This window comes from Neltuma alba, unplaced genomic scaffold (genome assembly GCF_004799145.2).
Source record: "Neltuma alba isolate B1F8T4 unplaced genomic scaffold, ASM479914v2 tig00011542_pilon, whole genome shotgun sequence".
Classification (NCBI taxonomy): Eukaryota; Viridiplantae; Streptophyta; class Magnoliopsida; order Fabales; family Fabaceae; genus Neltuma; species Neltuma alba.
Window position 1 is genome coordinate 10242 of NW_021636204.1, and position 27568 is coordinate 37809.

Below are 27568 nucleotides of genomic sequence, written 5' to 3' on the forward strand. Positions count from 1 at the left end.
ATTTGACTTTTTATTTGGTCCTAATTATAAGACCCAATCCATTTTCTCTCTTATATTTATGCATTTTTTCCGAGATAATCCTTCTAATAATGATAGTTTTAGCCAATATATTTAATTAGTAAGGATATTTAAGGAATGACAACACTTATTTATTATAAATAACCAACTTAACTTACTTCCTTAATCTCCTTAAATAAGTCAATTGGGTCTTATAATTAGGACCGGAGGAGTACTACTCAATTTTTTTTTTTTTTGGCCACCGTTGAAGCGCCCCTCCTTCGGCTCATGTTCTTGTAGTTTAATTTTAAAAAATGAGTCCATTGCCGTGGCAGGGAACTTACCCAGCTCCCACGCAAAGCAAAGATTATCTTCATCAACCGGAGGGTTCCTCCCCTCTTCTATTCTCCTGTGCTTTAGCTTTCTGCAATCAATGTTTTGTTTTCTCCGCAAAACAATCCCTTTCCGAAGGCTTATTGTTTTCGGCACAATTTCTCCGGAGACTATACTTCCGGAATTGCTTTGTTTTCAACGCCAATGGTTATCTGCGAGGTACTGTAATTCAGTCGCATCAAATAGGCATTCTTTCACTGTCTCGTATCTCATTGACACATGTGGCTTCTCACCACAAGAAGCTGCTTCAGTTTCTAAGCTCGTCAGCTTCGAATCGCGAGATAAGCCAGATTTGGTTATCAATTTCTTCAAGAGTCAAGGACTCACTAAACCCCAGATTCATCGTTTTGTTAGAGAGCTCCCAAGACTTCTTCGATCAGATCCTCAGAAAACCTTAGTGCCCAAGATTGAGTTTCTTGTATCCAATGGCGTTTCGATCTCAGACATCCCTAAGCTCCTATGTAGTTGCCCTAGCATCATGGTGAGAAGCTTAAGTAAGCAGATCATTCCTTCCTTTCATTTCTTTCGAGATTTGTTTCAATCTGACGCCAAACTCATTCAAGTTGTCACAAATTTCTCGGGTATTCTTCTTGATTTAAACAGCCGTTCCATGCCTAATATGAAGTTGTTAAGAGAAGCAGGAGTTCCTGAATCAAATGTCATAAAACTGTTACAATATTTTCCTTCGGTAATAACCAAAAGTTGTGTTCGATTTGAGGAGATTGTGAAGGAAGTGAAGGAACTGGGTGTTAATCCTGGGCAGGTAAACTTTGTTTTGGCCGTTTCTGTATTGGCATCAGCAAGCAAATCCACTTGGGGAAAAAAAGTTGATGTTTATAAGAAGTGGGGTTGGTCGGAGGATGACATTCTTGCAGCATTTAGGAAGTATCCATTCATCATGAAGGCATCAAAAGATAAGATCGATGCAGTGATGGATTTTTTGGTCAACAAATTAGGATGTGAATCTTCCATCGTTGCTAAATATCCAGGGGTTATCTCGTTCAGTATGAAGCGGAGATTTTTGCCAAGAGGTGCTGTGATTAAGATTTTATTGTCTAAGGGTCTCGTGCAAAAGGAGAGCTTGCCACTGCTATTTATGTACCCTGAAAGCACGTTTCTGAGAAGGTTTATCATGAGTAACCTGAAGGAGGAAGCTACTCAATTATTGAAGCTGTATCAGGGCAAATTGAAGCTGGCAAGGTGAATGAAGAATGGGAAAAGCTTACAGGTATGGGAATGGACTGAGATGATACAGAGGTTTAGTCTCTTCTCACCAAATTTCTTTGGTGCATAACATTATCATTTTCTTCAATATAGACTAGGACCTCTACCTTGTTTTGGACTAGACCAATCCAATTAATGAATCTTTTTCTGGGCTCTCAAATTGAAGATTACAAAATGAATGAATAATAGAAAAGCTTAGAGGTATGGGAATGAACTGCGATGATACAGTGGTTTAGTCTTTTCTCACCAAATTTCTTTGGTGCAGAACATTATCCTGTTCTTCAATATAGATTAGAAACTCTTTCTTGTTTGCTTTCATTTACTTTGGACGTGACCAATCCAATTAGTGAAGCTTTTTTCTGGGCACTCAAATTTCTCCTTGAGTTGACCTCGATCCTAAGTTGAACATTTTGTTATATACTATAGCTTGCTTTCAACATTTTGTCTATAGCGAAAGGCAGTTTTTGAAAAGATTTATCGTGACTCGTGAGGAAGAATGTAATGAACTCCTGAAGCGGTATTGCAAGGTGAATGAAGAATGAACGGTTATGGGTATGGGCTGAGATGGAGCAAGTCCCTTTTCACTAAACTTCTGTCTTTTTGCTGCACCACCTTTGTTAATTTCTCTCCTTGTTTTTGTTTACTTTAATTTACCTTGAATATGAGGAGTGGGATCTCTCAAGGGTTGTCTATAAACTAAAATTTCTCGGCCATTTGAATTTGGTCACGTCCTGAGTTTAACAAGGTCATCTGTGATGCTATGTAATATTCCTGTCATTTTTGCTTCTTAGAGGAAGATATTTTACATCAAAAGGGAAGGCCTTGGATTTTTCTTTCCTTTTTTTCCCCCCTCATGCGGTTTCTTCCATTCTCTCTTATGTTATGCTCTTTGAAACATTTCCTAGGTATATGCAAGCATTTGGCGTGGGCTCTTTGGAAGACAATTGGTCTTTTCAGTCACCCGCAACAATTTTTTCTTCCTCCTTTATTACTTAATCTTCCCCCATGGCAGAATTTCTTGTTATTGATATTGGGCGATGTGGGAATTTAAACAATAGTTACAATGGCAGCTCCCTGCTTATGAGTCTCATTCCAGGCACTGTATGAAACAAGGGCTTTAGTTAAGATTATCCCCATCAATTGGTGAGTTCTTTCTTCCTTTTTCATAGTGCTGTTTTGCTTTTCCCTTTATTTTTTATAGTGCATTACCTTATCAATTTCTATCTTGTTTTCTACCTTAATTTATCTTGGATATGAACGATCAAACTCGGTAGAGTTCTCTACACACTGAAATTTCTTCATCATTTCACTTAATCCTCAAGTTTCACCAGGTTGTGTTATGCAGTGGCTGTGTTTATAAAGAGATGTTTCCTAAAGGATTATCATTTTGGAACAAAGATTATGAATAAAATAGATTGAAGTGATTAGAGCTAAGCATGTATTGTCTCTGAATTCCTCAAAGGAGCAAAATAACAAACATAAAGACGGTGTCAAAGAGTAAAATTGATGCCGTAATGCAGTTTCTCGTCAATAAGCTGGTCTGTAAATCTTCCACTATCACTAAATATCCATGATTTTTGCTACTGAGCTTGAATAAGCAAATTGAAGTTGTACCAAGCTAACCTGAATCTTGCAAGCTGAATGAAGATTGAAAAGGCTAGTAATGCTTCAATTTGGCCCCGTAATGATATCGCATATTAGATAGTTGCATTAAAAGTATGTGTATGCATATGGATTGAGGTGAGGCAATTACTGAAGCCCCATCCCACTGATTGGTTTAGTTAGTGCATTATGCCATGAGTTTCTGTCTTGTTATTTTATTTAGTTTAGCTTGGAAGTAATCAAATGAAGGTCACCCGTGAAACTAATCATTCTATATACAGTTATTGTCTCTCAAATAAGAAACATGAACTACAATGGAATATTAAAGCTGAGCCTATTTAAGTATCTCTTATCCCTTGCAAGAATAAGTATGAAACAACTGAAGTCCAAAGATACCATACTAATGATCCTACTCTGTCTATTGTGTTTGTTTAGGCTTACGTACTTTATATTTTTGGGTTGGAAGCCCTTTAATTTGCTCTGTCTTTATGTTTACATAATCGTGAATATCGTAACATCATGCTTTGTCCTTGGAATGAGAAATTTACAATTATTTTCACATGGGGTTTCCTGATTTATCTGCTTTGTGTCTGGTTGTTATGCAATATATGCAGGTAAAATAAAGAATGATTACAATATTCGAGCATGGAGCCTCCTAAAAACTTTCCCCAGCTTACTATAAATTAGCTAACTCATAAGAACAATGTCGCAGAGCATCAAATGCAAACACTGATGGAAGGAATCAGACATCTCCCCATCAAGAATTGGAATGTCACTTCCGCTTTTGGAGGTTAACAAATGTGCTAATTGGATTGTGAGCTTAGCTCATGACATTGAGGATCAATATACTGTTTTTCTGATCCTGCCCTTACTATGTTGGACTGGAATAGAGATTATTTGAGTACGTAGTGTACTATGTTTGTTGTTTTGTTCTCTGTTTTTTTTTTTCCCATTCAAATTAAAGGGATTGTATTAATAGTAAAGTGTTATGAACGTGACCAAATGCAACCTCTCACTAATAAGAAAGCATTCATGCCACTAGAATATAAAGTCTTTGACTTCTTAATTTGCTCCCTGGCTAATCTTTGTCATGAAGTGTTCTTATTTAAAAACCAAGAAAAAATCGCCTGGCAAAAAGACAAAAAAAAAAAAGGCCAAGGACAATCTTTTAGAATTAACTTTTGCGCTATCCCAGCATTCACATATTTATATCTCAAAATGATGATATCATGTGTAAATACAAAAATTTGACTAGTAAATATTGATTTGTAAACGAGAGTGGAGGAAATAATTTTCTTACCCACGATATGTTTACAATTTTATCCCTTTTTTTTTTTGGGAAAAACCATTCTTGAGGTACTTATAATTTTCTTTAATTTTTAGTTTGGTACCTGTAAGTTTTTCTTTCTCTATATTAAATCCTTTAATTTTACTTTATTAGCACAATTAGTTTTGTAGGTGATCTGATAATATTAATAGAGCAAAGTTATAGAGATTTATAGTGTTAAAATAGTAAAATTAAAATATTTTAATAAGGGGAAAAACACATAGATATAAAATTAAGAATTAAAGAATTATGGGCATTTCAAGCATAGTTTTCCTTTATACTTTTTTTAATTTATACCTAAAAGTTATTTTTGTTTGAACAAGAAAGTAATATTTACAATAGGCTAAACTATACAGTTGGCCTTTTAATTTTATATAAGATTTTAATTTAATCCTTTAATTTTAAAAGTGATACATTTGTCATTTAACTAGAAAATTATTATGCTTAAATGATAATTTTTTATAATAACCGTAATCGTTTTGAAAATTAAACTTAATATATTAATATTTAATAATATTTTACTAACATTTATGATTTTAATAACAATATTGGATTAAAAGACTAAAATTATAATTTTTAAAGTTAAGACACCAAATTAAAAATTTTGAAAAAACAAAAGGAATCAAATTAAAACTTCAATTAAGGAGGTGTTTGGATTCTCAAAACTCAAAAAAGTATTTTCAAAAAATATTTTTTTACAAATTAAGATAAATTTCTTCACATATTTATTTCGTATATTGTAAAACTATCTTTCAAATCATAGTTTTGTTCCACCCAAATACTCAATAAGGGGGTGTTTGGCAACCCTTAAAAGTGTTTTTCTACAAAACGAGACAAACTCCTCCACATATTTAATTCTTAATTCTTAAAAATATTTTTAAAACTATAATTTAATTTCCACCTAAATAGCTTCTAAACGTATGCTTTACGCTTTTAATATTTTCAGAAAGGGGGAAGTAATCTCGGTGGCCTTCCACAAACACCGGTCTGCCTGCCCGCGGGCGCAGGGTTCGCTGTTAGCTTGCTCCGTCTTTTGCGAAACCATGTTTTGCTTTCTAAGGAAAATCATCCTTTTTCGGAGGCATATCATCAACACAATCTCTCCCTCAACATCTCAGCAATTACTTTGCTTTCAAAGCCAATGTCTACCTGCCACTGCCAGGTACTGTAATTCAATTTCATCCAGCGAGCATTCTTTCACAGTCTCATATCTCATTGACACATGTGGCTTCTCACCCAAAGAAGCTGCTGGAGTTTCCAAGTATCTCAGCTTGGAAACGCGAGAAAAACCAGATACGGTTATCAATTTCTTGAAGAATCTCGGATTCTCAAAATCCCAGATTCTTCGTGTCACAAGACGAGTCCCCCAATGTCTTCGATCTCACCCTGAGAAAACCATACTCCCCAAGATCGAGTTTTTCATATCCAGAGGCGTTTCGAGTTCAGACATCCCTAAGCTCTTATGTAGTTGTCCTAACATTATGAAAAGAAGCTTAAATAAGCAGCTCATTCCTTCCTTTGATTTCTTTCGAGATTTGTTTCAATCTGATGACAAGCTCATTAAAGCTCTTAAATCTTGCTCGGGCATTCTTATTGATATTAACACCCTTGCCGTGCCTAATATGAAGCTATTAAGAGAAGTCGGAGTTCCTGAATCAAACATAATCAAATTGTTGCAAATCTATCCTAAGACAGTGACTACAAGTACTGAAAAATTCAATATCATAGTGGAGCGAGTTCAGGAAATGGGGTTTGATCCTTTAAAGTTTCAATTTTGTATCGCCGTTTACGTATTGTCGTCGCTAAGCAAATCTACATGGTCAAAAAAGGCTAAGGTTTACAAGAAGTGGGGCTGGTCAGACAACGACATTCATGCTGCTTTCAGAAGTTTCCCATTTTGTATGAAGGCATCTGAGGATAAAATTGATGCAATAATGACGATTCTTGTTCAGAAATTGGGCTGTCCGCCTTCCACTATTCCCACTTATGCAGTAGTTCTGTCACTTAGTTTGAATAGACGAATTGTTCCACGGGCTTCTGTCATTCAAGTTTTGTTGTCAAAAGGTCTGGTGAAAAAGGAAAGATTGCTCTCAATATTTCTCTATACTGAAAGGGTGTTTTTGAGAAGATTGGTCATCAGTCATGAGGAAGAATGCAGTGAACTCCTGAAGCTTTATCAGGCTGAACTTGATCTTGCAAGGTGAATGAGGAATGAAAAGGTTATGGGTATGGACTGAGATGGAGCAAGTCGCTTGTAACTAAATTTATGTCTTCTGCTGCATGACCTTTGTTAATTTCTCTCTCGTTGTTTTTGTTTACTTTAATTTAACTTGAAAATGAAGAATCAAATCTCTCAAGGGTTGTAGATAAACTGAAATTTCTCTACCATTTGAATCCTAAGCCCTGGTTTTAACAAGGTCACCTGTGATGCTATGTAATATTCCTGTCATTTTTGTTTCTTAGAGGGAGATACTTTGTAGCAGAAGGGAAAGTCTTGGATTTTTCTTTCCATTATTTTTCTCATGCGACTTCTTCCATTCTTTTTCCCCCCCAGTGTTGTGCTCTTTGGAACACTTCCTTGGTATATGCAAGGATTTGGGTTGGGCTCTTTGGAAAACAATTGGTCTTTCAGTTACCCACAAAAATTGTTTTTCTTCCTCTTTTATTGCTATCAATCTTACCCCGTGGGAGAATTTCTTGTTATTGGTATACAGTAATTGGGGAATTCAAGCAATAGTTACAATAGCAGTTCTGCACTTGTGAGTCTCGTTCCAGGTACTGTGTGAAACAAGGGTTTTAAGTAAGATTATCTCCATCAATTGGTGATTTTCTGTCAATACTGGTCGATTCAAGATGATTGTGAAGGAGATTCAGGAAATGGGGTTTGATCCTTTAAAGTATCAATTTATTACGGCCGTTTAGGCATTGTCGTCATTAAGCAAATCAAGATAGTCACAAAAGGCTAATGTTTACAAGAAGTAGGGCTGCTCTGACTATGACATTGCTGCTGCTTTTAGAGTGTCCGTTTTGTATTAAGATGTCTGAGGATAGAATTAAGGGTTAAATAGCATTTTTGCTCCGGAAGTTTTCAAAAAGGAGCTGTATGTATCTGGGAGTTGTTCTTAGTGCAATTTTGTCCCAAAAGTAATAAAAATATAGCAGTTTTACCCTGTCCTAATTATCACTCAAGAAAATAATTTATCAAAAAAGTACCGCTAATAAATTTTTTTACATTTTATGTTGATATATTATCTTACCGTTTTTTATGTCTTTTATTAACCAAAATATTAAAGATATTTCTGGTTTGATTTGGTTTGTTCTTCTTGTTTTTTTTTTTTGGGGTTAAATGTTCATGGATGTTGATGATGATGAAGAGGAAAAGCTTATGTTTTTTTGTCTACATATTCGGTAATTGTTGATTTGGTTTTATGATTATTTTTGTTGATTGTTCATGTTTTTATGAATAACGATGGTGATGATAAAAGGGGAAAGAGTTTTTTTTTTTTAGTCTGATGATGATGTGGCGTCTTATGATAAGATAATATATCACCATAAAATGTAAGGAAATTTATAAACAACACTTTTTTAATAAATTATTTACTTGAGTGATCATTTCAAAGCTCCATATAATAACATGTAAAATAAATATACGTTTAGTTTTTATATAAAAAAAATAAAATTGAGAAGGGTTACATCAATGATAAAAAAATTAATAAAAATATAGATGAATACCTTTTATCTTTAATATAAGAATTAGTTGACAGTTAGATTTAATCCTAAATATAAGATTTTAATCCACTTTGTTTTTTATATTTATCATTTTTTCTCAAGCCAATTTACATAACCTATAAATTGATATATTATATAAGAGTCAACTCACAATCTTGGATAGGGTAAAATTGCTATGTTTTTATTACTTTCAGGGTATGCCAAAAAAAATTTAGATATCTACAACTCCTTTTTTAAAACTTTCAGGACAGAAATACTTTTTAACTCGGTTAACATTGGTTGACCATTTGGATCTGTTAGAACAGGGTTTAAACAGCTTCTTTTGTCATGAGCTAGAAGCCAATGAATTATTGGAGTTGTATTGGTCTAAACTGGATCTTGTGGGGAAAGTGGAGACCGGACAGGTTTTAGGTTATGGATATGAACTAATGATGTAGCACTTGTAGAACTCTCTTCTCTCTACAGCCCTTTAACGCATTACATTATTGACATTCAGTCATGTTGTTTGCTCTAATTTGGCTTGGAAAGGACCTACCAATCAAAACTAATATCATGCTGTGGGTGAAAGTTTAGCTTTCTAAATCAATCTTGATAGTTATACAGTTTACAAAAACAGATGTTGTACATAGCCCGGAGACAATTATACAGGGGTTCATTATCCTTTTTTCGAAGAACTAAATTAGTTGAACTTCAGTCCTTAATATAAGACTTGGTTTAACTTTTATTTTGGTCCTAAATATAAGATCTCAATCTATTTTGTCTCCCATATTTATATACTCCTCCGGTCCTAATTATAAGACCCAATTGACTTATTTGAGGAGATTAAGGAAGTAAGTTAAGTTGGTTATTTATAATAAATAAGTGTTGTTATTCCTAAAATATCCTTGCTAATTAAGTATATTGGCTAAAACTATCATTATTAGAAGGATTATTTTGAAAAAAAATACATAAATATAAGAGAGAAAATGGATTGGGTCTTATAATTAGGACCAAATAAAAAGTCAAATTGGGTCTTATAATAAGGACCGGAGGAGTATATATTTTTTCTGAGATAGTTCTCCTAATAATGTTAGTTCTAACCAATACACTTGATTAGTAAAGATATTTTAAGAAAAATAAAATCTATTTATTACAAATAATTAACTTAATTTATTTCTTTAATTTTTTCAAATTAGTCAACTAACTTTTATAATTAGGATCGGAGATAGTACATAAAAATATCTCCTTCTAAGCTTACTGTGGATGTATCGGCTTGTAACAACAGATCAGTGGTTTTGACGTTAAGCTCATAGGCGGTTCAATCGAATATAAGTGATTCACCACCTATAATGTTGCAGTTCCACTCTCTTCATTTGAAACTGCTTAATGAAGTGATATGGGCTATTTTGATTTAATCTGGATAATCTGATTTATTAGTTTCTTCTTTTACTTATTTTGATATATACACACACACACACACACATATATATATATAATTTTTAAATGAAGCAACACATGAAATCAGAACAGTCTATACTCGAGAGGATCCAAGTTTCTATAATTCTATCTCAAGTGATATTACTTCCGGTCCTAATTATAAAAACTAGTTGACTAATTTGAGAAGATTAAGAAAAGAAGTTAAGTTAATTATTTGTAATAAATATATGTTGTCTTTTTTAAAATATTATTGCTAATCAAATGTATTGGTTAGAGTTACCATTGTTAGAAGGATTACTTTGAAAAAAAATACTCCTCCAGTTCTTAATATAAGACCCATTTAACTCATTTGATTAGATTAAAGAAATTAGTTAAGTTAGTTAATTTTAAGAAAAGTGACACATTTTTCCTAAAACACCATAATCATCTTTCTTAATACCCATCTCCCTCTTCTACTTGATTATGGTTGAGAGAGTATCCATAGGGATAATTTAGAGAAAATTGATAAATATGATAAATGGGTCTTATATTAGGACCAAAATCAACTTAAGAATTGGGTCATATATTAAGGACCGGAGGAGTACATAAATATGAGAGATAAAGTGGATTAGGATCTTATATTTAGAATCAAAATAAAAATCAAACAAAATTTTATATTAAGGACTAGAGCTAGTACATGTAAATTTAAATTATTAAAGGCTACTATACATCTCAATATTACTGTTATGAAAGTAAAGGAACATGGGTTTGGTCCTTCGAATTTTCGATTTGCTATGGCTGTTAATGTATGCTCGTTGTTTTGCAAATCCAAATGGGCAAATAAGGCTGAATTTTATAAAAAGTGGGGTTGGTCTGACCTAATAATGACATTCTTGCGGCAGTTAGAAGACTCCCCTTCCAGTATGATGCTGTCAGTGCATCCAGATGACAAACTGGGATGTCCACCTTCCACTATTAAAATTATTCCCTCCCCTTCTTATAATTTTTTAAATAGATTTATTTTTTATATAAAATTATTTTTGAATTTGTCTAAATATTTAATATATTATTTCTTATTTTATCCCTAGTTTACTGTATTTAATATATTCGCTTTCTTTATTTATCTGACTATTACTCTCCCACATCTCCTCATTTATATATAGGGGTATATTTGGAAAAAAATTATATTTGCTACATATTAATTGTTTTAAACTAATTTTAACTGTTTTATTAAATTGTGTAATTTAATTAAAAGGATCTTATAATAAGGGACGTAGTAGTACATGATTTAAAAAAATAACTAAAATTAGTTAAAAGTAATAAATATATATGAAATAAAATTTTTCCCTACGTATGCCCTTATGAAATGACCAAGTCAATTCATAAAACTAATTAGAAACAATAGTAAAAACATATTAAATGTCCAAACAACTTTACTTACGATCTTATTAAAATGACCAAGTCAATTTAAATTTCACGTTACTATAAAAAGAACAAAAAGGAGTAAATAATACTCCTAGACTGGGTAGGATACCTAATGTTCAGCCTATATCCCATCCTGTTTTTTTTTTGCCAAAGTATAGCTATCTTCTTATTGGAGGTAATCCTATTCGAGATACTGTCGGGTACTAAATGTGGACACCTCTCCTAACAGGAATTCAAACCTTGATTCGTCACGTTGTAAAAGATTAGCTCTTTCCGCTAAACCCAACCCCTATTGGTTGTCCCACTCTGATCACAACACCATCTTCTTGTGTTAATAAGCCCTGTACTAAAATATGGTTTTATCTTTTTAATAAACTGGTTCAGTAAACATGCATTGCATGAGTGCAAATAGATGTTTGTTTATGTATTAGACGTTTATTTATGGTATATACATACAACATGAACCAATTTAAAATTGGATTAAATTAAATTAAAAAAAAACACATAAATAGGGGATCATGCATAGAAACATGGCTTTCACAAAAATAAAAAATAAAGATAATTTATCTGCATAATGTGCTGCCACGTGGCAGACTGTTATTATGTCTTGCTTTTGTAATGCAGTAATAATATATTTAGATAATATTACTAAACAAGCCCTTACACATAGGATTAGAAGCAGTAGATGGATAATGGACTTTCTTTAAAAAAAAAAAAAGGGTAAAATGTAAAACCAGAAAATGCATTTAATATAGGCGATGCTGCGCAGAAGGGTTTTACGCTTCGTTCTCTAGTCTTCGAAACGAACGGAGTCCATGTTGCCTTCTCTCCGCAAAGCTATCGGTATCAGCGCAGTCTCTCCTTCAACATTGCAACATCTGATTTGTGTTCAAACCCAGTGGTTTTCATCAAGGTATGCTTATTCAACCTCTTCCAATGGGCATTCTTTCACCGTCTCATATCTCATTGACACCTGTGGCTTGTCACCCAAACAAGCTGCTTCAGCTTCTAAGCGTGTCAGCTTCGAAACGCCGGATAAGCCTGATTTGGTTATCAATTTCCTTAAAAGTCATGGATTCTCTCAGCCCCAGATTGTTCGTTTCATTGCTGAGATCCCATCGTTTCTCCGATATGATCCTGAGAAAACCTTTCTGCCCAAAATTGAATTTTTCAAATCCAGAGGCGTTTCGAGCTCAGACATCCCTAGGCTCATATGTAGTTGTCCTAGAATCATGTCAAGAAGCTTAAGGAAGCAGCTCATTCCTTCCTTTGACTTCTTTCGAGATGTGTCTCAATCTGACGAGAAGCTTATTAAAACTCTTCAATATTGCTCGGGCATTCTTCTTAACGCCAACACAATTGCCCGGCCTAATATGGAGCTATTGCGAGAAGCAGGAGTTCCTGAATCAAATGTCATCAAATTGTTGCAAGTGTATCCTAGGACATTAACTGCAAGCCCTAATGTGTTTAAGGACATTGTAGAAGAAGTGAAGAATATAGGGATCAATCCTTTGAAGTATCAATTTCTTATGGCTATTCATGTATTCTTCTGTCTAAACAAATCCTCATTGGCAAAGAGAGCTGATGTTTATAAAAAGTGGGGTTGGTCTGACCATGACACTCTTGTGGCATTTAGAAAGTTCCCTTTCTGTATGGCAGCAGCAGAGGATAAGATCGATGCAATAATGGAGTTTCTTGTCCATAAATTGGGCTGTGAGTCTTCTACTACTAGCAAATATCCTACAGTTTTTACATTGAGCTTGAAAAGGCGAATAGTTCCGAGAGGTGCTGTCATTCAAGCTCTGTTGTCAAGGGGTCTAATGAAAAAGAAAACATTGTTTGCAACATTTGTATATAGTGAAAGTTATTTTCTGAGGAGGTTTCTCCTTTGTCAGGGGCAGGAAGCAACTCAATTATTAGAGTTGTATCAGTCTAAACTGGATCTTGCAAGGAAAATGAAGAATGGAAAGGTTTGAAGGTAAGAATATGGACTAAGATGTAGCAATTGTAGACCTGTTTTCTCTTCATTTGTATTGGTACGACGCATTATTAATGTTTATGTGGTTTGCTTTAATTTAGGTTGGGAATGACATATCTAGCATGCAAAGAGCTTCATATTACACTAGGATCTCTCCATTTGAATTTAGCCCCAAGTTTTAAAGCTTATCTGAGAAGGCGTTTTGGAGTAAGAATCATGTATAGAGACATTGTTTTACCTTTCGTTGGATTATAGAACCCTTCATCAGTAGGCTTTCGTGGGCCATATTTTCCATTTGACCTTCTTCGTCACTAGTGCTGCATTAAAACCATCCTTTTCCAAATCAGAATTCTGGTTTATGATTAGTAAACTATGTGACGAGGTTTTAAAAATACTCTTGCTTTGTTAGTTGGTTAATGTTTTGAACCTGTTAATTCCTCCAATTCTAGTTTACTGATCCACTTGATTCTACGTGTTCAGTTTTGCTGTTAACTCATAAACTAACTTCATTTGGCCTTTGGGAGAAAGGGATGAGTAACGAAGATAATCCAACACTTCATCTGACAAAATAATCAAACCGCCTTTGTTCATATGGGTTTTGTTTGGTTACATGATATACCTTATTATTTTCAGTATTGAAGGATTTTATTTTACTTGATTCAATTTGATTTGACTAGGTTTGAATATGCTACTTGATTCACCCTGTCTGCACATGTTAGTGTTTTTATCTGGTTCAGAATGTATTTTTTCTTAATAAACATTAAGGTGAAGTAGTGATATTCATATTATTTTGGTACAAATGGCTTTGGCCATTCATGTCTCAATTTTGTGATTTTCTTTCAAATGGGATATGTATAATATATTAGCTAGAAAATTTAGCGCGCTTCTGGTTCAATATTGACAACTAAAATTGTAGTTTTAGCATTGATTTGAGGATTTTCTTTTACACTTGTTGGTGCTTGCTAAGTTCTTGATTCAACACTTTATTATTCAACTTAATTGGATTGATATTTGTGGGTTTCCCACCCAATTTAACAAATAAGTCCTAAGCGTAATTTTATATCTTATATTAATATATTTTATCCATACTGATACCAACTTATACTTTTTAAGCTATTTTTCTTGATACCTTCCTGGGCGTGACAACCTGAACATCTTATAGCATTCCATTAGGCCCTTTGAAATGGAAACATTTCAATTTTTGGACAGCCTGTCTCTTTCCTAACCAGTCAGCATAGAGAACTGGATTTAGGGCATTATGTTGGGAGAAATGTACCATGCATATTTCTTTTCTTATTATTATAACATCTCTTCTTTTTGATGCAAAAAAATTTAAGTGAGTTGAGTCTGGAGACTAACCTAAGCTAGTGAAACATCTCTTCTTCTTCTTCTTTCCATTCTTTTTTAATTTGCTTTGGCTCTACCAGGAATTAAGTTCAAGACCCCAACAGAGTCACAGAGGAGCTCCATTGTTCCAGAAAGTGGGAGTATTTTGCCAATTCAAAAACATTCCCAAAACAATGAGGCTGTGGTAAACATTGTTAAGGTAAGTGCAAATTCCATCATCCTAATCATATAGCCGATGTTTGCATCACATAGGAATCACTCCTATGGTACGGAGCTGATATAATGTGCATGCCATTATACCAAATGGTAATTATCGGAGGGCTGGTGGAAGAAGGACATATACGTCTACAAATCATGCTTCAGAGTAATCGACATCTTGTAGAGGTTTTTGAGTTAGGATTCGAGCTGAGTTGGGTTTTGCAGAGCTTTCGGTCAGAAAAGCTTGCATAGGATGGCAGTAAACAATAAAAGAGCCTATGTAATCAAGAAGCTTATCTTCAAGTTTAACGTGTGTATAAAACATATGCAAATATAGCCTACAGATGGAATGATAAAAGGAACAAAGTAGAAGCTCCATTTCACAACTCTATTATACAAAGCACTCTAAGTTTATAAAGTTTATTTATTTATGGGAAGAGGAACAGATCGTTATTTCATTGGCCTCCTAATTTTTCTGTTGATAATGTAAAACAGGAACAATGAGAAAATAATAATCTATTCATTTATTATGTATTATTTATCAATGTTAATTATTTTGAATTAAAAAGATACATTTTACTTTTTAAATTTGAATTGTTTTTGGAGCCTTCTTCTATCCTTATTTATTTATGTTAATTTTTTTTTGGGCAGAACATGTGAAATAGAGATAATAATAAGATAATCAAAATGGATGGGAGAACGTTGTATGCTAAGAATATGCTTATTTTGCAGCTTAGTGAGGTTATTCACATTGTATGCGATGTACTCCCTTTTGTTGTAGTCTCGATATTTCAACATTTACACTAAAAACCAAAGAATATCTAAATCATTTGCTACATAAAAGTAAATCAACATCAAAATATTAGGTTTCATGGGATTTTCATTAATGAGAGTTAATTATGACTGATGTAAAATAAAGAGTAAACTTTGACATATGAATGGTAAGATAGAGATGAAAGCAGCATTGTCGAAGAAGTGATGGGGAGTTGAAGTCTAAACCATAAATAATTGTAGACTAAGACGGAAAAAATGAAGATTTGATGAAGCATCGACAAAAGAAATCTACTCAGAATCAACGCTAAACATTATGCACAATTATGCCTTGCTTTATTCACAAATTTCAACTAGAAAGAATGAAGAAAATTGGTAACTGGAAAATTATTTGGGTAGTGGAATCAATTTATTTTTCTTGAATTACTTTGGGTTACAAGTTACTGGAAAAGTTTTGTCATTTTTCTTGTACTGTATCTCCTTGGCTTCTTCATCATGGGTATAAATCTAAAATATAAGAATGAAATTAAAATGAGAAGAGATATCAAATCATGAAGAAAAATCATAATAAAAATAGAGAAAATACGAATACCAAAAACTTCACAATGCCCGCAGATGCCCTAGGGTGAGTTTGGGATCATAGTGAAGGCTACCAAACTGACTTCTCCACCAATAAAAGCTGAAAAAAAAAAACAACTTTTTGTTTAAAATATGTTTGGATTTACTGTGGAGGTAAATGGGCTCAGGAAATGTTTAGATAAAATAAAAATTATTTTAAAAGTATTTTTATGATATACAAAGTAAATATGTAAAGAAAATTATATCGATTTGTGAAAAAATATTTTTGAAGTTTTCCAAACACTCCCTTGTACCGGAACGATCTCTTTTCCAAAAGCTCCTATTCTCAACTCCTTCGCTGCTGCAGGTCAAAAAAAGCTCCACTGCACGTTTTGATAGGTGGGGCAAGGGAGGAGAGGCAATGCATGATGCGAGTTTCTTTTTTGTTTTTTTAATCCAGCCAATTGGTTTTTAACATTAAAGAAATTATTTTTTGAATAATAAAATCATTTTAAAAAAATAAATTTATTATCCTTTAAAAAATAACTATTTTTATTTTATAATAATTTTAATTTTTCTCTGACAATTATCACATTATAAATATGTAATATAAATATGTACCATTCAATAAACTTCATATCATTTTTAGTTATTTACATCTAAATTTATTTTTTTATTAATCATTCAAACAAGTTTCAACTTCTTAAATGACTTTTTTATAAAAGTCAATCCAAACATAAATCACATTATATTACCTGACTTTTATCTAATCTGACATTTGCAAGAGTCATATTGAAAAAAAGTAACTTCTCCCACCGCTAATCCAAACACACCTTAGTGTCTTATATTGCCTTATCACAAGAGTAACCTTCCTAGTAATATTGTGCTTCGAAAACTTCACAATCTCCCACTTTCATTGATTCCCATCCGCTTCTGCTTGGTTGTCATGGTCGCCTGGAGAGGAGTAAAAGGGAGCAATCGGCAAGGATAAGGGAATAAATCATTTTCAATGATTTTTTAAAAAATGGAAAGGCATGAGGGAGAAATGCATAATATTTTTTAAAATAGTTTTATTTTGAGATTGTATTGGTTGGTTAGTAAACTGAACAGAAAATTATGAAATCCTGCACCCAAATAATCGGGGTAAATTAGGAAAGTTATATCATTTTTATATTTTTAATTTAAAATTAAAATATTTGGTCAGGATCTTTATTTTAAGAATAAAAAATTCAACTAAAATAATTTAAACAGAAATAATACAATGTGGGAATAAGTAAAAGAGTAAAATTAAAGATTAAAAAAATCTATAAGAATTGAAATTTAAATATTAATGGAAGCTGTTCGAAAATTTTTATAACTGGCGGTGAGTCAAAAAAGTTATATCATTTTCATATATTTTGAATTTAAACTTTAAAATATCTATTATTTGGGAGTTAAAAACACATACAAAGAATATAATGGAAGTAATGTGCAGAAAATTCCAGCTTTTACAAAAGTGAGAAAATAACACAAATCACATACTACCTCCGGTCCTAATCATGCGTAGTCACAAAAATAGGGGAGGTGCGCTTATAATTACGGATTTTAAAAAATGAAAAAATAAAACTCATTTACCCGTATGATTGAATGACTGAAATCAAGTGGCAGTTTCTTGTGAGTCTTATTTTTCACTCTACTTTCAATAGATAGGTTAATATAATTTTTAGTCTCTTAAATTTGTCATGATTTTGGTTTTAATCCCTCGGATTTCAAATTACTCCTCTGGTTTTAAATATAAGACCTATTTTGTAGTGTATTTTGTAGTGTAATTTACACAACAAAATAACTCTTATATTTAGGACTGAAGGAGTCTTTCAAATGGTAAAATGATCTAACTTTTTGTTAGATTAGAGGGCTAATATTCTAAATAAAAAGAAATTTGAGGAACTAAAAGCTATTGTTTAAAACTTGAAGGACTACGATCAAAATAAGGGTCAACTTAAAGGACTAAACCTAATATTAATCCTTAATAGATACTCATCTGGTCCTATATAGGGTAGAGAGAGAATGCATTTTTTAGTTTTATTTATAGGATACTGAGAAAAATTTTCTGCATGAATATACAATTTTACCCCTCATTTATTATTGCATTAACTTTGTTTATATGAGGTATAATATATATTAAATAGAGATGACGTTAAAAAGTTATTAAATTTTAAATGTAAGTTAATGAAATTTAAGTTTTTTTTTGCCTGCATAAAATATACTAAAAATGTTTTATAAATAGATCAGAGGACTAATAGATAAATAATAGACTCTCGGAGGTTTGGTTGGGGAAAAGCAAAAACAGCTAAGCATTAGCGAAAAATGCATTTAATATGAGGAATGCCGCGCGCAAGGGTTTACACTTCGCTCTCTAGCCTTCGAAACGAACGGAATCCATGTCGCGTTCTCTCCGCAAAGCTACCGGCGTCAGCGCAATCTCTCCTTTAACATTTCAACATCTGATTTGTGTTCAAACCCAGTGGTTTTCATCGAGGTATGCTTATTCAACCTCTGCCAATGGGCATTCTTTCACCGTCTCATATCTCATTGACACCTGTGGCTTATCACCCAAACAAGCTGCTTCAGCTTCTAAGTGTGTCAGCTTCGAAACGCGGGATAAACCTGATTTGGTTATCAATTTCCTTAAAAGTCATGGATTCTCTCAGCCCCAGATTATTCGCTTCATTACTGACACCCCATCGTCTCTCCGATATGATCCTGAGAAAACCTTTCTGCCCAAAATTGAATTTTTTAAATCCAGAGGCTTTTCGAGCTTGGATATCCCTAAGCTCATATGTAGTTATCCTAGAATCATGTCAAGAAGCTTAAGGAAGCAGCTCATTCCTTCCTTTAACTTCTTTCGAGATGTGTTTCAATCTGACGACAAGCTCATTAAAACTCTTCGAATTTACTCGGGCATTCTTGTTGATGCCAACACAATTGCCCGGCCTAATATGGAGCTATTGCGAGAAGCAGGAGTTCCTGAATCAAATGTCATCAAATTTTTGCAATATAATCCTAGGACATTAACTGCAAGTCCTAATGTGCTTAAGGACATTGTGGAAGAAGTGAATAATATTGGGATCAATCCTTTGAAGTATCAATTTCTTATGGCTGTTCATGTGTTCTTCTGTCTAAGCAAATCCTCATTGGCAAAGAGAGCTGATGTTTATAAAAAGTGGGGTTGGTCTGACCATGACATTCTTGTGGCATTTAGAAAGTTTCCTCTCTGTATGGTAGCAGCAGAGGATAAGATCGATGCAATAATGGAGTTTCTTGTCCATAAATTGGGCTTTGAGTCTTCTACTGTTAGCAAATATCCTACAGTTTTTACAATGAGTTTCAGAAGGCGAATAGTTCCGAGAGGTGCTGTCATTCAAGCTCTGTTGTCAAGGGGTCTAATGAAAAAGAAAACATTGTTAACAAAATTTGTATATAGTGAAAGTTATTTTTTGAGGAAGTTTGTCCTTTGTCATGGGCAGGAAGCTACTGAATTATTAGAGTTGTATCAGTCTAAACTGCATCTTGCAAGGCAAATGAAGAATGGAAAGGTTTGAAGGTAAGAATATGGACTAAGATGTAGCAATTGTGTACCTGTTTTCTCTTCATTTGTATTGGTACGACACATTATTAATGTTTATGTGGTTTGCTTTAATTTAGGTTGGGAATGACATATCTAGCATGCAAAGAGCTTCATATTACACTAAAATCTCTCCATTTGAATTTAGCCCCAAATTTTAAAGCTTATCTGTAACACCATGCAGAGGGTTAGCATTGTTTATGTTTCCTTAGAGAAGGCATTTTGGAGTAAGAATCATGTATAGAGACATTGTTTTACCTGTCATTGGATTATTGAACCCTTCATCAATAGGCGTTCGTGGGCCATATTTTCCATTTGACCTTCTTCATCACTAGTGCTGCGTTAAAAACATTCTTTTCCAAATCAGAATTCTGGTTTATGATTACTAAACTATGTAACGAGGTTTTAAAATCCTCTTGCTTTGTTGGTTGGTTAATGTTTTGAAACTGCTAATTCCTCCAATTATAGGTTACTGATCCACTTGATTGTGTATGTTCATTTTTTCTGTTAACTCATAAACTAACCTCATTTGACCTTGGGAGAAAGGAATGAAGTAACGAAAATAATCCAACAGTTCATCTGATAATATTTAGTTATTTTTTACCATTATTTTTGCTCCTGAAACTGCCTTTATTCATATGGGTTTTGTTTGGTTAGATGACATACCTTATTATTCTCAATATTGATGGATTTTATTTTACTCGATTCAATTTGATTTGACTAGGTTTGAATATACTACTTGATTCACCCTGTCTGCTCTGGTTGAGAATGTATTTTTTCTTAATAAACATAAAGGTAAAGTTGTGATATTCATATTATTTTGGTATAAATGGCTTTGGCCATTCATATTTCAATTTTGTAATTTTCTTTCAAATGGAATATGTTTAATTTATTAGCTAGAAAATTCAGGGCGCATCTGTTTCCGCATTGACAACTAAAATTGTACTTTTAGCGTTGATTTGAGCATTGTCTTTCACACTTATTGGTGCTTGCTAAGTTCTTGATTCAACACTTTATGATTCAACTTAATTGGATTGATATTTGTGTGTTTCCCACCCAATTTAACAAATAAGTCATAAGCATAACTTTTATATTTTATATTAATATATTTTATCCATACTGACACCAAATTATACATTTTAAGCTATTGTTGTTTATGCCTTCCTGAGCATGACAATCTGAACATCTTATAGAATTCCATTAGGCCCTTTGAAATCGAAACATTTCAATTTTTGGACAGCCTGTCTCTTTCCTAATCAGATCAGCATAGAGAACTGGATTTGGGGCATTATTTTGGGAGAAATGTACGATGTATGTTTCTTTTCTTATTATTATAACATCTCTTCTTCTTTTTGGTGTAAAAAAGGTTTAGGTGAGTTGAGTCTGAAGGCTAACTTAGGCCAGGGAAGCATCTCTTCTTCTTTCCATTTTTTTAAATTTGCTATGGCTATACCAAGAATTAAGTTCAAGACCCCAACAGAGTCACAGAGGAGCTCCATTGTTCCAGAAAGGGGGAGTACTTTCCCAATTCAAAAACATTCCGAAGACAATGAGGCTGTGGTAAACATTGTTAAGGTAAGTGCAAATTCCATCCTCCTAATCATGTAGCCGATGTTTGCATCACATAGGAATCGCTCCCATGTTACGGAGCTGATATGTTGTGCATGCCATTGTACCAAAGGGTAATTATCAGAGGGCTAGTGGAAGAAGGACATATACCTCTACAAATCATGCTTCAGAGTAATCGACATCTTGTAGAGGTTTTTGAGTTAGGATTCGAGCTGAGTTGGGTTTTGCAGAGCTTTCGGTCGAAAAAGCTTGCATAGGATGGCAAGCCGACATCTATCAAACTAGTTGCAGAGCGTGCTGTGTGTTTCAGTTTTTGCCGTCTTGGACCATTTACCATCGCATCTATTTTTTTTCCCTCTTCTATTTGGCCCTTTTACGTTGTTTTCTTCTCAAGCTATTTATCGTTGTCCTATGTCCCATACTAATAAAGGATAGAAGCCAGTTTTTGGATGTCCCGTGGGACAAAACATGGACGACTTTGGAAGGCTTGTCCTACAGTTTGACGTGACAACGAAATAAATCAATCAATTAATGCATAAAGTGAAAGCAAAGATATATATGGATGTGGAGATGAGTTGGTAGTGCTTAAACAAGAACAATTTCAAATTATAAAGGAGAAGAGCATGCATATAATCAACAAAATTCAAATAGGTAATAAATATTAGGTGCCTTATAACCTCATCAAAACCTAATTTATCCATGACATTAAGTTCAAGCCATTTCAATTTTTGGTCTAAGAAGTTGGTTATGTACTTGTTATCTTTTTGCCTCATCTTTTCAAAAATGCTACTGAATTTAATAACATTATTCCACATCATGTAAGTTGAATCCCACAGACAATTCATGTTTAATAGACTCTTTGTATCAATTTTCATTCTTCTGCGGGCTCTTTCAATTTACTAGAGGGAAGTAAGGAGCTAGGAAGTAAACAATATCTTGGCATGTCTTGTGAACCATCTTGTCCTTTATCTTGTCCTAATTTACTCTCGAAGCAATCTCAACATGATTAAGCCCAATACTAATGTATCATTTTGATTTTGGAGGATCAGCGAGCTAACTGTCAGTTGTTTTCTTTTTCTTTTGGTTTTTGTCAAGCTTACTGCTTGCCTTGGTATCTCAAAACAAAAAAGAAATCATTTTATCTCTATAATGAATAATTGAATTTGTGCAAAAGAAAAAAGAAAAAAAAGAGCATTAATTAAAAATATTTTAGTTAAAAAATGCATTTAATACTGGCCGCAAGGATTTCACTCTCTACCTCGCTCTTGCTTCAGCCTTCGAAACGAATGAAATCCATGTCTCATTCCCTTCGCAACGCTGGAAAAGTAGTTTATTAAAAAAAGTAGCTTATAGAGAAGTGAATTGGATAAAAGCTAAATTGAATAAGCTGAATTGTGTTTGGATTAGAGTTCAGAAAAACTAGATTGCAAAAGTGAGATTGGTAAAAGATTGTTTGGATTATGATTGAGTAAAAGTAAGTTTGGTTGTAAAATGATCAAAATAGATACGAGTTTTAATAAATAATGAAATATGATTAAAAAAATAATTTCACATAATACAATGAAATTAAAATAATTTAATATGAAGAAGTTATAAAAAATATTTTAAATATAAAGTGAAACATGAAAAAATAAAAGTATATTTTTAGGAGCATATTTAAAAATAAAAATATACTTCTAACTTATTCATTACTTTCAACTAATTTTAACTGATTTTTTATTATCTACAAATTAGTTATTTGAGGCTTATAATAAGAACCAAAAGAGGTAATAAATTTCTTAACTTTTTCTCTCTCCATATTTCAAAAGCTATAAGCCATAAGCTATAAGTCATAAGCTGTTAATTTTAGTTTATAGCTTATTGTAGCTTTTCAGACAAAAGCCCGATTGCAAAAAAGCTGATCCAAACAGACCTAATTGTATCAATTGAGCTTATAGAGCTTATAAGCCACTTATAAGCTCAAAATAAATGATGCCAAACAGGCACATCATATCTGTGTTCAAACCCAGTGGTTTTCATCGACGTATGCTTATTCAACGTTGTTCCACGGGTATTCATTCATCGTCTCTTATGTGTGTGTTTGAGAGAGATTTATGGGCAAGAAGGAGTTTATTTTGTAGCAAAAATCCGATTTAAAAGGTAAGTCTGTTTGGGAGAGCTTATACAAGATCACACTTGGGAGCTAAAAATGGGGCCAAACACGCAATTCACTTTAAGGGGTGTTTGGATACTTTGAAAAGTACTTTTCTGAAGTATTTTTTCGCAAATTGAGATAAACTCCTCCATGTATTTATTTCGTAAACCGTAAAATCATTTTTGAAACCATAATTTGGTTTTCATCCAAACAATCCTTTAAACTAGGAGAGGTAGCTTTTTCAAGTGGCAATCAGGCATAAGACTGTTGGAAATTATCAGAATAATAATTTTCTTTTATTTCTCCTATTATTCTCTCATTATTTAATAAAATTCATGAGCTTTTTTGGTAATTTTCAACCTAAACTTGTTTTTATTCAATTGTAATCTAAATAACTTTTTACCCAATTTAACTTTTACAAATTAATTTTTATAAAATCCAATCCAAACACAATTTATGTTACCAAATTTAACTTTTACTTAATCTAACTTTTTCAAAAGTCAAATTGTAAATAAATTTTTTTTTTCTACCGCTAATCCAAATGGAACCAGGCCTAATTGATACATGTGGTTTCTCACCCAAAGAAGCTGCTTCAACTTCTAACTGCGTTAGCTTTGAGACATTAGATAAACCGGATTTGGCTATCAAGTTCCTCAAAAATGATGGATTCTCGCAGTCCCATATTCTTCGTTTCTTTAGGCATTGCCCATAATTTCTACGATCTGATCCTCAAAAAGCCTTTCTGCCGGAGATTTGAGTTTTTCAAGTCCATTAGTGTTTCGACCTCACGCATCCCAAGGCTCCTATGTTCATGTCCCAGCATCATGAAAGGAAGCCTAAGTAAGCAGCGCATCCCTTCCTTTAATCGCTTACGAGATATTGTTCAATCTGATGATAAGCTCATTAAAGCTCTTCAATGTTGCTCGGGCATCCTTCTTGATGCCAACACCTTTGCTGTGCCGAATATGAAGCTATTGCGAGAAGTAGGAGTTGCTGAATCAAAATGTCATCAAATTATTGTGTGTGTATCCTAGGACATGGACAAAAAGTCCTAATCCATTTAAGGACATTGCCTAAGAAGCGAAGGAATTGCATTTGATCCTTTAAAAGTCCAATTATTATGGCTGTTCATGTTTGCTCAACCTTTTAAAAAAAAAAAAAATCCACAGGGACTCTAAGGGCTGGTCCTTATAAGTAGTGGGGTTGTCCTCAGAATGACATTTTTGTGGCATTTAGAAAGAAGACATTACTCTGTTTGGTATCATGTTTGGTATCATTTATAAATATATTTTATATAAATTGAAACAAAATTTTTTTTATATACTTATCTCGTATTCTGTAAATTACGATTGAAAAACTGTTTATAAAATATTCTAAATAAATACAAATAAATTATCTGAAATAGACTTTCTGAAAAGACATATCTTTTTGCATGAGCAGGTGAATTATTGGAGTTGTATTGGTCTAAACGGGGGCTTGCAAGGTAAATGAAGAACGAAAAGGTTTTGTGGTATGATTTTAGACCAAAGATGGGGCAAATTTGTATTAGAAAAAAAAAAAAAAGATGGGCCAATTGCTGAACTATCTTCTCACTACATTATTAACCTTTATGTTGTTTGCTCTTGTTTGGCTTGGACAGGACGTATCATTCAAAAGTAACGTTGCGCTATGCGTGAAAATTGTTCTGCCTAAATGGATCTTGATAAAGTTGTATAAAAGTTTATAAATAAATGTTGTGTGTAGCTATAAAATATAGGACATTTATTGAAGGATTAGATGACAAACATGCACCTTTTTTGTGTCATGTGTAATAATAGACGCCTCTTAAAACAATGGTTTATGCTTACTTTTGATGACTTATTTGAAAAAAATTTGTCCCTAAATATAACTCAATTGATGAGTTTTTTCAATTTTATCTATGTTGACTTTATAAATATAGAGGGAGATAAAGTAAATACTCCCTCCAATTCATAATACAAGGCGCCAGTTAACTTTTTTCACACATTAAGAAATAGAAGTTTGGTCATTACATGTATCTTCACGGGATAGGGATAAAGTTTTCATACTTTATCCATAGAAAATTATAAAATTACTTTTAATGTTACCTTTTATTATCTCTCATCCTTCTCATATATTTAATAGGGAATTAGGGATAGAAGTGAAAAAAAATTACATTAATTATTTGACTAACGTCTTATATTTTGGATTATAATTTTCTTCTAACCAATATCTTATACTCCTCCGGCCTTAATATAGGACCCAATTCTTGAGTTGGTTTTGGTTCTAAATATAAGGACCCATTCTCTCATATAACAAGTAGAAGAGGGAGAAGAGTATAAAAAAGATGATTTATAGTGTTTTAGGAAAAATGTGTCACTTTCTTATAATTAACTAATTTACCTAACTTCTTTAATTTAATCAAATTAGTTAAATGGATCTTATATTAAGGACCGGAGAGTATTATGGATAGGAAGAAGCAGTGAGAGCAAATATAAAACATAATTGTAATAGTCTTTGTTTAATAAGGAAAATGTGTCCGACAAAAGAAAGAGTGAATGTTAAAAAAAAATTAATTTAATGTATTCTTTTTAGTTTGCGTGCTTCTTATACAAATAAATAGAAAGGGTGATTAATCTTTCAAATTTTAACTCAATTATAAATAATTCAGTTAATTTGGCATGACTTAATTCCCACTCGCCCTCCCTCTCCATGTATATTCCTTTTACACCCTAATAATTCTCCGGCCTCCACCACTTTCCCCTTCTCTGTTTCTTCGTTCTTGCTCGCTATTTTTGCAGAGCAATGGTAAAGCAGAGCAAGCAACTCACACCATAGTCTTAAAGGGGTAGTACAGCTCCATTGCCCATTTAGTTTCCGATGAAATCACAGCGTTACTTTCAGTATCTTGGCCACCATATATTCCAAGTATAAACCGGGAGGACCGGAGTGGGTGATTAGGATCTTATTTTTAGCTCATTTGGATGCCACGTGGGCACCACCTTTTGCCATATAAGATGATTTATGTATGGAAAGGATTGATTTATTAAATGACAAAATAGATCGCTGGTCAAAAAAAAAAAAGACAACAGATCAGGGACTGAGTTTCAATTTCAGGAACTGAATTACACCGAGTTGTTGTGGCTGAGAGACTGACCATGATTGAGTTAAAACTTGAAGACAAAAAGATTAATTTTCGTTCAGTGTGGTAGTTCTTGGACCCCTGCCAACGCGTTTTCTTTGCTGAGCATTGGAATCTGATGGAATCCATGTCTCGTTTTCTGAGCAGAGCGATCGGTTTTCGGAAGCACATTATCAACGCAACCTCTCCTTCAAGATTTCAACATCTGGTTTGTGGTCAAATCCAGTGGCTTTCTGTGGGGTACGCAAATTCAACCGCCTCAAATGGCCATTCTTTCACTGTTTCATATCTGGTTGACGTATGTGGCTTCTCAGCTAAACAAGCTGCTTCCGCTTCTGAGCGCGTCAGCTTCGAAACGCGAGATAAGCCAGATTTAGTTATCAATTTCCTGCAAAAACATGGACTTTCTCAATCCCAGATTGCTCGTTTCATTAGACATGATCCATTGATTCTTCGATGTGACCCTGACAAAACCCTTCTGCCCAAGATTGAGTTTTTAAAATCCATGGGTGTTTCGAGCTCAAGCATCCCTAAGCTCTTGTGCAGTTCTCCTGCCATCATGCGGAGAAGCCTAAGCAATCAGCTCATTCCTTCCTTTGATTTCTTCCGGGGTTTGTTTCAATCTGATGAGAAGCTCACTCAAGCTCTTACATATTGCTCGGGCATCCTTCTTTATCTTAACACTCATGTCGTGCCCTATATGAAGCTATTGCGAGAAGCAGGAGTTTCTGAATCAAATGTCATGAAATTGTTGCAATTTTTCCCTAGGGCACTAACTACTAATACTGCTCTGGTTTAAGGAAGTTGTGGAAGAAGTGAAGGAACTTGGGTTTAATCCTTTGAAGATTCAATTTGTTATGGCTGTTCGGGTATACTTATCCTTAAGCACATCCACACGGGCAAACAAGTTTGATGTTTATAAGAAGTGGGTTGGTCTGACCATGACATTCTCGCGGCATTTAGGAAGTACCCCTTTTGTATGACCGTGGCAGACGATAAGATTGATGCAGTAATGGAGTTTCTTGTCCACAAATTGGGCTGTGAGCCTTCCACCATTAACAAAAATCCTTCTGTTTTGGCATTGAGTTTGAAACGGCGAATTATTCCCAGAGGTGCTGTCATTCAAGCTCTGTTGTCAAAGGGTCTGATAGAAAGAAAAGCATTGGTTGCAGCATTTA

At 33.5% G+C, this 27568-nt stretch overlaps 4 protein-coding genes across 5 annotated transcripts; all 4 read left to right on the forward strand.

Annotated features, from left to right (window-relative positions):
- Window positions 1-351: 351 nt before the first annotated feature.
- On the forward strand, window positions 352-4282 carry LOC114714791 (transcription termination factor MTERF9, chloroplastic-like). 2 transcript variants are annotated; one of them, XR_003737480.1, is made up of 3 exons: window positions 352-1618; window positions 2520-2757; window positions 3831-4282. XR_003737480.1 is itself a non-coding variant. In XM_028899564.1 (2 exons), exon 1 carries the CDS (start codon window positions 431-433, stop codon window positions 1592-1594), a length of 1164 nt encoding a protein of 387 aa, XP_028755397.1. In that variant the 5' UTR covers window positions 352-430; the 3' UTR covers window positions 1595-1618; window positions 2520-2759. The 2 variants fall into 2 exon arrangements, 1 of the variants encoding a protein (XP_028755397.1); XM_028899564.1 differs by lacking the exon at window positions 3831-4282 and having other exon boundaries at window positions 2520-2759.
- A 1258-nt stretch (window positions 4283-5540) lies between these two features.
- LOC114714795 (uncharacterized) lies at window positions 5541-6851 on the forward strand. The gene has a single exon (XM_028899567.1). The coding sequence runs from the start codon at window positions 5587-5589 to the stop codon at window positions 6745-6747; it is 1161 nt and encodes a 386-aa protein (XP_028755400.1). The 5' UTR covers window positions 5541-5586; the 3' UTR covers window positions 6748-6851.
- A 5051-nt stretch (window positions 6852-11902) lies between these two features.
- On the forward strand, window positions 11903-13435 carry LOC114714794 (uncharacterized). The gene is made up of 3 exons (XM_028899566.1): window positions 11903-12805; window positions 12988-13070; window positions 13172-13435. Exons 1-2 carry the CDS (start codon window positions 11908-11910, stop codon window positions 13026-13028), a joined length of 939 nt encoding a protein of 312 aa, XP_028755399.1. The 5' UTR covers window positions 11903-11907; the 3' UTR covers window positions 13029-13070; window positions 13172-13435.
- Window positions 13436-18364: 4929 nt separating this feature from the next.
- LOC114714790 (uncharacterized) lies at window positions 18365-27555 on the forward strand (the record flags this gene model as incomplete). Its single annotated transcript, XM_028899563.1, has 5 exons — window positions 18365-19523; window positions 20915-21123; window positions 26538-26598; window positions 26705-27001; window positions 27317-27555. Coding segments are annotated over exons 1-5 (1965 nt in total), but the record flags the coding sequence as incomplete, so codon positions are not given.
- Window positions 27556-27568: the final 13 nt, after the last annotated feature.